General features: G+C 49.0%; 1 protein-coding gene across 1 annotated transcript; it reads right to left on the bottom strand.

The window, feature by feature from the left end:
- Nucleotides 1-4,257: 4,257 nt before the first annotated feature.
- Nucleotides 4,258-9,648, bottom strand: CCDC86 (coiled-coil domain containing 86). The gene is made up of 4 exons (XM_074996018.1): nt 9,304-9,648; nt 8,507-8,636; nt 6,160-6,234; nt 4,258-5,391 (listed from the first exon to the last, which is right to left on the bottom strand). The coding sequence occupies exons 1-4, from the start codon at nt 9,612-9,614 to the stop codon at nt 5,272-5,274; spliced, it is 636 nt and encodes a 211-aa protein (XP_074852119.1). The 5' UTR covers nt 9,615-9,648; the 3' UTR covers nt 4,258-5,271.
- Nucleotides 9,649-12,581: the final 2,933 nt, after the last annotated feature.

Raw genomic sequence — 12,581 nt, forward strand, 5'->3', positions numbered from 1 at the left:
GCTAGGCTATTTCTCCAGGAGAGGCCTCTCTGCTGGTGATGCCTGTAGCCAGACACAACCACCCCCTTTTCTCTACTCCATCTTGTCTCTCCTGTGTGCTTCAGAGCACCAAAGGGTTAAAAGAAACAGCTCAGCCCTGGAATGCCCGAGAGCGCAGATGTGCTCATCTCAAGCACAGTCTTTCTGATGCTCTGGAGCAGAGACTATGGGCTAATAAACAGCCGAGCCTCAGACTGCCCTTGGTTAAGTACCATCAGTTGATTCGCCTACACAAATGTCCCAGACGGAGGAAAAATCTCCGGTCCATAAAGAAAAAATGCCCTAAAATTATCTCCACCCCACAGGTGTGAACCGGCCATGTGAGAACTAGTGTCTCAGGATGGGTTAATTCAATTGGCACCCTTTTAGATAAGGAAGACGCATACGTGACCCAATCGGTATAAAGTAAGGGTCCAGCAGCCCCTCTAACTGAGCTCCAATTACCTCTGCCTGCTGGTCAGGAGGGTCTTTGCCTCCGGAGGTCCTAGGGGACGCCCGTTTCCTCATCATTATTGCTTCTTCCTGAGGGATTGAGTGAAAACGCTGGCCACGTCACATTGGTAATGCAGGAGTGAGAATAAGACCTGTTCAGTGTATTGCTTTCCTTTTGTTTTCTTTGTGCAACCGGTTAAGCTGTAACCTGACTCTCCCTGTTACTGCGCAAGCCGAACACAAAACAAAGGACCCAGCTGCTTTTCAGCTGCCTTTAGCCTGGTCATTGGTAAGAGCGTGCTGAGAGCTGAGCACTGAGTCGTGCTGCCTCCACGGAGCAGACTCTCTAGGGCACCTGTCAGCCACCCTGGCTGCCCATTGTGAAGGGACCTTCTGGTCCTAGCAGCTAAAGACTCAGGTATGGGAAGCTTTCAGTGCAACCATTGGGGCACCTGTCAGCCTGTCCTGGCTGCCCGCTGCAAAGGGACTTTTCCCGTCCTAGCGGTTAAAGACTTGGGTGTTAGGACCTTGAGGCATCTGTCAGCCTGCCCGGGCTGCCCGCTGGGAAGGGACTGTCTGTCCTAGCAGTTAAAGACTCAGATGAGAATAAGGGCATAGGTGGTATCTCACCTGACCATTGGCTAACAGTGCCTCCACCCATTTTTATAAAGGATCCACTACCCCCGGGCAAACCTGTTTCCCACTTTGTTTTCACAAGTAGACCAATAAAATCAAACTGTAACCTGACCCGTTGCCTTCTGCTCTTCATCCCCCCACAGCCCCTTTATCACTTCCCTCTCTGCATGATTGGTAGCACTGCAGCAGCAGGTTTAGAACATCTTTCACACTCTTGATGACTAAGGCTATCATTTCAGACCTGGCTGCTGCTGGAGCAACCCAGACCAAGAGGTCCACTTCCGTTTGGGGAACTGACATTCCTCGTGTTTCATTCTGCCAAGTCTTCTATCCCTGACATTTTTCTGTTGTTACCAATTTATTTCAGGGTCCCCTTTTCTGTGGTACCACTAAATCTGTTTGTTCTGTTTGCTTTTCGTATTTTTGCTATGGTTACCACCCGCCCCCCGTTGCGGCTCCCACACCATCTCCTCCTTGGTTCCCTTCTGAACCTGGTCACCTGCCTTGCTATTCTTACCGAGCTGCCTCTATATTTCTATGAGCTTTCACTTTGCCCATTAATACTAGTCCACTACTATTATTCAAGATGCCTATACCTTCCTGCTGCCTCCCATATGTTCCTATTAGTCTCGTCATCCAAATTCATCAGCCTGAATTGTTCTATTCCTTGATTTGTTCCTAACCAAAATATATAGCAGAGGACTAAATGCAACTTCACTTTGTTTCATTACATCCTTGCACTCTTTTTGTTGCTACTGACAGTCCAAATAAATTCCTTTTACTACTATTGATTAAAGAAAGAGCAGCATCGGTGTCTGCTAAGATACTCTGCTGGAATCACCCATTCTAAATCACACCACCTATACCGGGGGTCTTCCCATTAGCCTGTTTTAAATATGCCACCAAGACAGCATGATCCTTTGCCAACAATGAGGAGACTAATCAGCAGCCCTCAGCCTCCCAATCAATATTTGGTCTTTGGAACATGGACGCATACTCTTCTCATCACTCGACAATCAGATGCAATTCTTTGGTGAGCAGCTTAGATCGCCAAGCTCACGGTGTAACATTTTTCTCCAATGCAAATTGCTACTGGCTCAGAGAGTCTCTTTCCAGAACAGGCAAGATTTTTTTTCCCTCGTTTTTCTTTGGTTTCCCTTTGTTTTGTTTCCTTTGCCGGTTCCTTTGTCCCCTGGTGCCTTATGGGGTAGTTAACAGCAATGCCACTTGAAACTTTTTCTTTTGTGGGTGACTCTCCTTTCTGCATTTTACCTACAAGTTTTTCTACACTGTTTAAGAGAATTATTAAACTCCACTGCTGTTTGCACTGTTAATTCACTGCAATTGTGACTTCACTTTGTCTTGCAATGCACACTGTGACACAGGACTTTCATGCACTAATTTCCAAGTCAAAGAACTGTTTTGGTTTGGTTTTTTTCTTTTGTCCATTGCTCTTCTACAGACTCGGAATCCTTTCCTGGGAAGAAAAATGTCACTTTTTCTAAGTTATTGATATTACTTCCATAGGGAAGTCCAGAAAAGTCTTCTGCACTTGTAAGGCTCTAGCCCTGTTCTTTTCCTCAAATTTCCTGAATACACCTTTCTTAACGTGCACTACAGCCCAGCTTCCTTGAGCTGCAATGTTTACAATACATGTTAGCCAGTCTGATGGCTCTGCAGGTTGAGAACCACGCTTTTTGCTGCCTTTATGGCTGTTTTCCTTAAAAACAGCCCTCTTGCTCCCTTAGCATTTTAAGCCACGGGTTATCACAAATGCCTTACTGCTTTTTAATCTTCAGCACATCCTTTAAACTTCTCTATTAGCATGGAAGCCGCCAGCTGAGCCTTCACCCAATAAAAATCCAGTTTGCTGCTGGTGCGATTGCTGAGCCTGGTCTCAGAAATCTTCCAACCTTTGAGATCCTTCTAACTCAAACATGCCAAGGTTTAGTTCTTTTGCAACCATGGTTGAGATATCTGTTCCTGTCATCCAAGGCATATTGGACATCATCATCCAACTGGCTATTGTGCTGCTATTTAGGGGACTTGTCCAATACCCTAATACATACTACGACACAAAGGCCAGGTCAGAGCGTCTCAGGATAGTCTTGTATCATGTCCACTCAGCCCTTCTAGACTGTTGTTAGCGTATCACCTCCTTAATGCCGCCAGGGCCTCTTTTACCGACCTTCCAGGCACAGGAAGACATTGAGCCACCATGGTAGGATTGGGAATGAAGCTCAGCTCTTGTGCTTCCTACTCCAGGTTCATGCCCAGCGCTCCTGCCTGCTCATTCCTACTCAAGGACAAAGGAGCCAAATCTCTCGCAAGGCAGCATTTCCCAGGACAGATCCACCCAGGCAAGTGGCAAGACACCCTGCTAGCATGTGAATGCCCTGTCAGAGACAGACTCACATCCTGCTTACTGGGGTAACTGGGCAGAACACTGGGACTCCTGCTACATCCTCCCTACCCCAGGGAAGAAGCAGCAGCTCAGCCTCGGTGGGCATCCTGCCCCTGTACTACAGGGTCCACCACTGTTTACCCTCGTGACTAGGCTCTTTGGCACAGGCCCGTTGGCACAGAAGCTGCAGGACTCACCCTGTGGGATAGAAGCAGCCACTCACCTTGGACACTAGTGCAGCGAGGGGACAGGGTGCACTGCTTGGTCATGGGGAGGGGGCTGGAAGTTGAAGTCCAGCAGCTGGGGGCTACTGGCTGCTGGTGACAGGGCACCCTCTTGCCTACAGTCATCAGCCTGGCAGGAGGGATCCAAGGCCGCTATCAGGCACATGTCCTGTCATTCTTCTAAGTGTCCCTCATACCCAGTCTTGGTCCCCATTACCATCCCCTTTTTCTTTCACCTCTGGCTCATCCCACCAATCACCCCAGACCTTTCATTTTACAGGTCTGCATCTGCCCACCTGCACCCCACCCCACCCCTCCCAAGCAATTCACCCTTTACACACAGCTCCCCGTTGCTCTCTAGCCTCCTCCCCCTTCCCAACCTTCCCACTCCCTTAACAGTTCACCCAGTGCCTTCTCCCCACCCTGACTGGCTCCTGCAATGTGCCCAGCTCTGCCCAGTCACTCCCTCCAGAGTGTTTGCTGTGGATATTCCCTGCACCTTACATGACTCCAAAGGGAAAGGAGAAAACAGGACACAAGCTTGGCTGTTACTTTTCCTTCGCTTTCATTTCTTCACATAGAGCATGTCTGCACAGTGCAACAAAGCCCCTCCCACACGCAGCCCTGACGCACCTGGGAGCAAACCATCTTCTTCTACATGTTGCAAAGAACCTGAGGCTGATTTCCAGCAGGAGTCCAGAAAAATAAAACCAACCCTCCTATTTAATAATCACATTCCTGTCAGTCTCAGCAAAAAGGCCGATGATTGGCTAAGCCAAGGAGGATGAACATCCCCCTCAAAGCTGGGGAAGACATGGATTGGTGGGAGAGCAGTTTGGGCCACTTTGGGCAGAGGGGACATCTGTCCTTTACCACTGAGCAAGGCAACGGCCTTTTATTTAAAAAAAAAAAAAAAAAGACAGCAACAGACTCAGCACCCACCCCACCATGCAGGTGCCTACAGGACCAATCCACATCTTTGTCCATGTGGCTCCTCTCAAGAGACGATAAAATCGAGGCAAAGGTCAAGACAGACACCAGAAGCAGCTCCCTGATCCAGCGCTACTCCCACCAGCTCCACAAACAAGTGAGCACGTACTACTTAAAGTTCAAGGCCAGGGGCACTAGGGGCTCCAGTTCACACACTAGCTCAGCTGCCCCGGTCTTTGGTTTCCTTTTCCTGAGCCAGGCAGCATGAGGACGCCTCATCCCCATGCAATCAGAGCTTCCTAACAAAGCACGGCTTTCTGAATGACACCACCCTGCCTCACTTGGGCTAGAAAAGACGATACAGGTTACCACCGAAGAGCGGCTGTGTGAACCGTGGGTTCGCATCACCTCCTGCTCGTGAGTGTGATTGGGCAGTGTGTACCCAGCATGGCCAACCAGCCCACAGCAGGCGGGAGAGGTGAAAAGGCAACCCCAGAAAAGGCAGGAAGCGACGGTGTGCAGGATAGTTGGAAAAGCAGCATCAGGACAGACGAATCCCAGAGAAACAGATGCCCCGAGGCTTCGTTCCCACCACCCTCTGCAGCCTCATTCCTTGGCCTCTTTGCGCTGTGCCTGGCGTTTCTGCAACAGCACCAGCGTGTCCCGCTTCTCGATCCGGCGCAGCTGCTTCTTCTTGGCACGCTTCAACTTCAGCGGATTTCGGATCTGCCATGACAGAGCACGAGAGAAAAGATGTGAACCTGAAGCTATGGAGTAACACAGACCGAGGACAATAAACCTACTGGGGACAGAGAAAATGCTGCTGTGGTATCTCATGAGAGTTGTAGCACAGGGACCTCAATCTCAATTCACCTCTGCAAGCTGGACTGCTCAGTCAGACTACATCGCCCATGAAGCATCAGTGTCCCTTCTTGAAGCCATATATCATAGGCTGCCCTGCCTGTTGTGCACCACGAGATATAGAGTCTGGTTGTAGAATTCAGCCTATATAGGCAAATGGGAGCATGAGGCAACCGAATGCCAACTCATAGGAGTCACTGCCCCAGCTTTTCCAAATGGAAGCATTTCAGTTTTTCAAATGAGTGGGCATCGTTTCAGTGACTGGCTCCCCACAAGCAACAAGACAATTCCAGAGGTGCACAGCTTCCAGCGTGAGGCACTTTCTCCCACTATCCAGCTGGATTGCCCACCCTCTGCTAGTTTTCACCCTCTTGTCCCTGCTTGGGGCACTCAACAAGAGGTAGTCTCTGCTGCAAGGAGCTAAATGAGGTTGGCCCCAGCAACTGACAAAAATCTGACATGTGTGTGTGCCAGCCCTCAACATAAATATGTTCTCCTGAAAAGCAACGGAGTTACAAGGGGTATGGAAGGAGGGCGGCCCCCACTTGCCTTGACCCCAAATACATCCCTCCCCATGCTGGAAAGGTGGACTCAATCTCCTTGCAGGAGAGGCTAAAAAAACAGGACACTCACCACTTGTACAATCTCCGCCTTCCGCTCATTCTCCAGGCGTCGCTTCAAGTTCTCTTCCCGGCGCTGCCTTTTCTCCTACAGAAACAGGAGAGGGAAGCTTTGATTTTATTGCTGGCCATTCAGGGAATCTGAATTCAAGGGTCACGCCCAGGAACAGAAGCAGAGGAAGAAACAAAATAGGTAGGAGAGGCCCCAGCAAATTTCAGAAGAGAGGTGGAGTCAGCAATGCAAGAGAGCACAGGGAGGGCCGGAGCAATAGAGAACAAGCCTCTTGCACCAGGTCCAGTGAGGTTCTTTCTAGCTACTTTAATAATTAGTTATGTGTTTGTGTGCAGCACTTTCCTGGGAAACGGGGACATCAGCGTGGTGAGTGGATAAGAGATGAATAATATAGGGAGCTCTGCTATGGAAGCTGACTCCTTCCATAATCCTTTCTTACTAGGTGGTAGTTTCACTGGCATCAGGGATGCAGGAAAGCGAAGAGATTGCAGGTAGTCAGAGACAGTCCCACGCAGGACTTTGAACTGCAGGACACAGCCCTTGCTTTGCCCTCTTTATCCAATGGGGGTCAGAAAAGACAGCAAACATCAGGAAACAAGTGAGGAGTTCATGGGGACCTGCGCCACTAAGGTGCTTTGTTATGTACCAGCTGTTGTACTAATTTCTCAGAGCTGTTCCAGCAGGTGGCAATGTTCTACACTCGCCCAAGTTTTTTCTTTTTTCTTTTTTCTTTTTTTTTTTTTTTAAATGCGCAAGACAGTTTCCCAGATTCATAGAATTTAAAGCCAAACAAGCCACCCCTGTGATCATGTAATCTTAGCCTCAATTTGCAACTTATTTTTAGTCTGCATTTACCTAGCTTCTCTTTCCAGTCACCGGACCTTGTTATGACGTTTTCTCCTAGATTAAAGAGCCCTCAATTATCAATTTCTGTTCCTTTTTACAGGTACCTGCAGACTGATAAAGAGCTCAAGAGGTTGCTTGACGTGTGGCATATTGGGATTGGAGAGCATTCCTCTTAGTAGGACGTGCCGGGTCACCTAGTTTTGGTACGCAAGGTTCTGGTAGCAGTGATCCTGGGGAGAGGGAAGCCACATGAGTGCTGTGAAAATATATTCTCTCTTCTGATTAGGGAACCAGGCACTGGTGCCATGCTGAAATTCTTGGAAAGAGAAATTTGCCATGTATGGAGTTTAACCATTCTGTTCCAGGACTGGTATATGGTTAGGCCTGGAAGTTAAATATTTATCAGTAAATGCTGACATTACGGCACACACTGAAACTGCTGAAAAAATATGTCCAGTCACAATTTTCAAATGGCACAGATGTGCAATGAAAAAAATGCTGCTTGAGAACTTATTCAGGTTTGATTTAAAGCTCTTTACATTGCAGCAGGTTTTTAATTCCAGGGACTATTTAATTAGATCTGCAACAGAACAGAAAACCAGAAGAATTGTTTGAGGATGAAAGCGATGGGACCAGCACATGGCAGAGGGCATCTGCACGTACAAACTGCCATCCCAGAGTAGAGATGAAATCCATCCAGTCCAATATCCTTTCTCAGGCAGCAGCCCACAACAGATGCTGCTTAGAAAAGTACGAACAACCCACGTGCCACATATGGAACCATCTCCCCAAACAGAATTTCCCCCAGAACCAGTGTTCTCTGTAAGCTGAGCACTATGGCAGCTGCCCAGGAGAGATTCAGGTACTGTACCAGTGGCCTCTGTTGCTGTTGGTGGTGCGTATCCCCACAAGCCTTGGTGAACATAAAATTTATTTTGCTCATGGACAAAAAAATTAGAGAGGACCCTGCCTGGAGTCCACATGTTCTGAATGGTCAGCTCACATCCTGACACAGCAGGTTTTGTGCCTTATATTTATCATTATCCCACAAAGGGGAATGTGTAGAGCTGGAACACAGAGAGATCACAGGGAAGAAAGCTGAAGATTGGGATGGAGCAGAAGCAGCGACATGCACAGGCAACCAGGAAGGTCCCAGATGCTTGAGAGGAGGGAGGTGGAAGGAAGTGACAGCAGGATCAAGAACGACACCCGAGTCCAACAAGAGGCATGCTGAGGTGAGAATCAGAGCTGAGGTGTACAAGGAAAGTTGCTATAGCCACAGAGAAGCATTTCTGCACTGAAGACTTAGAGCTGAAGGCAAGTTATCAGATATTGACAGGCAAAGGGGTGGCAATTCCAAGGTCAGCGTACCACCCTAGCAGACCTCCTTCTGGAGCTTAGTTTACTAACTGAGATAATATGGAAGCAGGAGGGGGACAGGACACGCACTGGGGTACGATAATTGGACAAGGAGCCCTGAGGCAGCATCTTCTCCCATTACCTCACGCTCTCTTTGTTTTTCTTCCTGCAGATGCCGGGCAAAATCCTTCACTATTTTCTTCTCCTGACGTTCTTTCATCTTTCGCTCCCAGGAGGTGCGGAGGGGTTTGTCCTGAATCATATGGGAAAACCTAAGAAAGAAGAGGGGGAGAGAAAATTCCCATCAACCACCAACACAGAGGCAAGCATTCACATTAAAGCAGCTTCACACAGTAACAGGCCAGAATCAGGACCAGCCTCTAGGTCAGGGGTAAGCAAACTTTTTATGTGAGGCCCCACTTTTCAACCCTGCAATTAGCAGGGCCCCTCAGCCTGTCTAATGTAATCCAAACTGATGTATTTGGATAAATAAAAATAAATTAAAATAAAAACCCTTTCAGCACATGTAAGAAAATAAGTTTGCAGAATATAAAAACTTTATTAGTTGGTCTGTATATGTGAATACACAGACATAAAAACAGTAACATTAATGAGATGGATGAGCCTGAGACCCAGCAGTTCATTCTGCTGTGCCCCACCTTATGAAATTTCACAGATACACCCGAGGGGGCCTGCCTCCAACTTTGCACACCCCTGCTCTAGAGCACTCTTACAAGGACTAGCAGCTTTAGTCCTTGGGACCCATTTAGCACTAGTGGCCATGTCCAATTCAGTCTTTTTGCAACACATAAAGGGGGAGCCGGGAGCCTTCCAGAGACCAGCACCACAAGCTCCTTACACCGCTCCTACCCCGCTGCACATCCCTCGCTCCCCGCCTACTGCTGGGCTCCTTTGCCCCCCAGCCTTCCTCCCCCTCACCGCCTCTTGCCGGGATCCTTCCACACCCGCCCTGATTTGGGTTTCCCCTTGGGGACCGCCAACGCCTCCTTCCGCTTCTTGCTCGGTGTCCGCCGCTGCAGGGTGGGAGTGGGGGTCAGGGCAGCCGCCAGCGTCTCGCTGCAGCCGTGCTCCCCAGGGGCACCCGCTTGCCCGTCCCCGGGGCCGAGCGGCGGAGCCGAGGGCTCCTCCTGCGGCCCCGCCAGCGACGGGTCTGCTTCCAGCCCTCGCGCTCGTAGCCCCCGACCCCACCGCAGCTGCATGCCGGCCTCCTCCCCCCGGGCCGGCTCCATCCCCACGTGCAGTGCCGCACAGGGCGGCCGCCAATATCGTCATCGGTGCGCGACACAAAGCATTCGCAATTGCACACGTGCTCAGAATCAAGGCAGACCGCGGTGCCATGTTTGTGAGGGGCACCGGCCAAGAGCCTACCTCCTGGCCGCCATGTTTGTCAGAGGCACCACTGACGAGCCCGCCCCCGGACGCCATGTTTGTGAGGGGCACCGGCCAAGAGCCTACCTCCTGGCCGCCATGTTTGTCAGAGGCACCACTGACGAGCCCGCCGCCGGCCGCCATGTTTGTGAGGGGCACCGGCCAAGAGCCTACCTCCTGGCCGCCATGTTTGTCAGAGGCACCACTGACGAGCCCGCCCCCGGACGCCATGTTTGTGAGGGGCACCGGCCAAGAGCCTACCTCCTGGCCGCCATGTTTGTCAGAGGCACCACTGACGAGCCCGCCTCCGGACGCCATGTTTGTGAGGGGCATTGGCCGGACGGGAATCCTTCGTCCACGTCTCTCCCGTCCGCCATATTCGTGGGACCTCTTAGCCCCCTTACCCGGCTATGTCAACATCCGGGCGACAATAACGCGACCTTTAGCCGCAAGGCCTGCGCCGAGTGCCCATAGCTCAGGGCCGGCGTGTCCTTCCCTGCTGAGTTCTGGAGCCTGGGAAAGCCCAGGTCCCCGCCGGCAGGGGTGTTGGGATCCCCCCCCCCCCCCCCCGTGACTCTCCTCTTGAGCCCAACAGCGAAACCCGCCCCTGAAACCCCCCCTCGGTCCCCACAGCGGCCTCCAGCTCCGGGGGGGCGGCGCAGAGCGGAGTGCTCCCCACCTCCAGCGTTTCCCAACTGCGAAGGCGTGAGGAAGGAGCCTGCCCCCCGGTCATCGTCAGCGCACCTTTAATGCTAATAACGTGTGGAGGTCAAGCTGTCTCCTGGAGCTGGAAGGGAGCCTGAGAGTCAGGGGGTGCCGTCCCCCGCGCTCGCAGCAGGACCTAGCTCCACCCCGACAGATTTTGTGTTAAATCTGTTTGCCCCGGATCCCTAAATGGCCCCCACAAGGGTTGAGCGCGCAACCCTGGGTTTAGCTGGCCACTGCTCCAGACACTGAGCTGTTCCCCTAACCTGAGCTGTGTGGGCCTGGAATCAAAACCAAGCCTCTCCCATGGTGGGCAAAAATGCTCCCACTGAGCTGCCAGCTGGATAAATTCAACTCTGCTGATTTCCGCAAAGCTCGAACACAGGTCCCTGCATGTAAAGTTAGCCACTATGTTATGTATGGAAGCTGTTTTCTTCCTTTGCAACGTCTGAAAGGACAACAGGAAGTTCTGTGTCACTTTATAGATGAGCAGATTTATTGGAGCATAAGCTTTCGTGGGCTAAGACCCACTTTGTCAGAAGTATCTGATGAAGTGCGTCCTTGCCCATGAAAGCTTATGGTCCAGTAAATCTACTAGTCTATAAGGTGGCATGGGACTTCTCCTTTTCTTGCAGATACAAACTAACACAGCTACTCCTCTGATACAAAGCACAAAATGTGTTTCCTCCCTGTTTTGATTTTCTCAACTTGTTCCCCATTTTTCTTAACTGGAGAAAAAAAGGTTTGGGGGGATGGGGAGGAGATAACACCCCAGAATCTTTCGTTTCTAAAGATGAAATGAAAGGATGTAAATTGAAATAAGTTGTGAATTTTAATTTCAAACCTACATTTTGAAATGCAGCAATGAATCTCTGTTTTGTTTCTAAGGGGACATCTACACTTGGCGGTCAATCTTCAGAGTTTAACTTGGTGCACCTAGTGCAGTGTTAAATCAAACCATTAGGGCTCCACCATCAAACCTGTTGCTTCTCCCAAAAGGGAAATCGACAGGAGAAACTGACTGACACCCTAGGGATTAAAACTCTCCTGTCGACCCCCTGTTGTGAGGGCAGCAAAAGAAATCGATTTTGGATACATCAGACCCAACTACACAATCTCCACCCTTACTTCTGCATTACTGTTGTGTTTTGTGGTGCCTGGTGCACAGCATATGGCAGCAGGCTTCGTGCTGTCACATCCTGCCAGACCCATGATCCTCCTACAATCCTTTGGCTATCCCTGGGTCACGGAGCACCATTTCAGATTTTGTGGGGAGGGAGGAATCTTTAACCACGATTCTAGGAACTGCTTAGGCACCTGAAAACTCTGAAGGGTTTTTGCAAATAACTTAAGAATTAGCTGACAAGAGCACTGGGTCTCTTTAGTTTATAAAGAAAGAAAAAACATACATAAGCGCTAATTGAAGCCACATTTAAAGTTTATGTGTTAATTTAGAAAAATTAGGAAATAATGCAGCAAAATATTCCTGGTCCGAAACCTTGAGGTATCAGATCAGAAATACACAGTTGATACTTTCTACGCTATCTTTACTACAGACAAACAAAAATAAATAAAATGTGTTTACTTTCTCTAACAGGCACTTTGTATTACTGCCATTAACTACTCTCTTTAAGTCAATTGTTTTCAATAAAAACTAGGGCTGTCAAGTAGTTAAAAATTAATTGTGATTAAACGTGATTGGTAGCACTGGTAATGGAATGCTATTTATTTAAATATTTTGGATGCTTTCTACATTTTAAATATATTTAAAAACATTTATTTCAATTACAACAATGAACACAGTATAGAGTACTCACTTTTTGTTTACTTTTGATTGAAAATGTTTGCATTGTAAAAACAAAAGAGGTAGTATTTTTCAATTCCCCCCCATTGTAAGTACCTTAGTGGAGTCTCTTTTATTATTAAAGTTAAACTTACAAATGTAGAAGTGTGTAAAAAACCCTGCATTCAAGAACAAAATAATGTAAGACTTAGAGACAACAAAGTCCATTCAGTCCTTCTTATTCAGTCAATCATGGAGACAAAGAAGCTTGTTTACATTTGTAAGAGATGCTGCTGCTGCTTGTTTAAAATGCCACCTCAAAGTGAGAATAGGAACTTGC

Source organism: Carettochelys insculpta, chromosome 6 (genome assembly GCF_033958435.1).
Source record: "Carettochelys insculpta isolate YL-2023 chromosome 6, ASM3395843v1, whole genome shotgun sequence".
Lineage (NCBI taxonomy): Eukaryota > Metazoa > Chordata > Testudines > Carettochelyidae > Carettochelys > Carettochelys insculpta.

Excerpts from the sequence above, each read along its gene's own strand:
- CCDC86 (XM_074996018.1), bottom strand. The coding sequence starts at position 9,614 with ATGGAGCCGGCCCGGGGGGAGGAGGCCGGCATGCAGCTGCGGTGGGGT. Across the intron at positions 8,637-9,303 it reads AAGGATCCCGGCAAGAGGCG|GTTTTCCCATATGATTCAGG; the intron begins GTGAGGGGGAGG and ends CTTCTTTCTTAG. Across the intron at positions 5,392-6,159 it reads AGGCGGAGATTGTACAAGTG|ATCCGAAATCCGCTGAAGTT; the intron begins GTGAGTGTCCTG and ends CTGTCATGGCAG.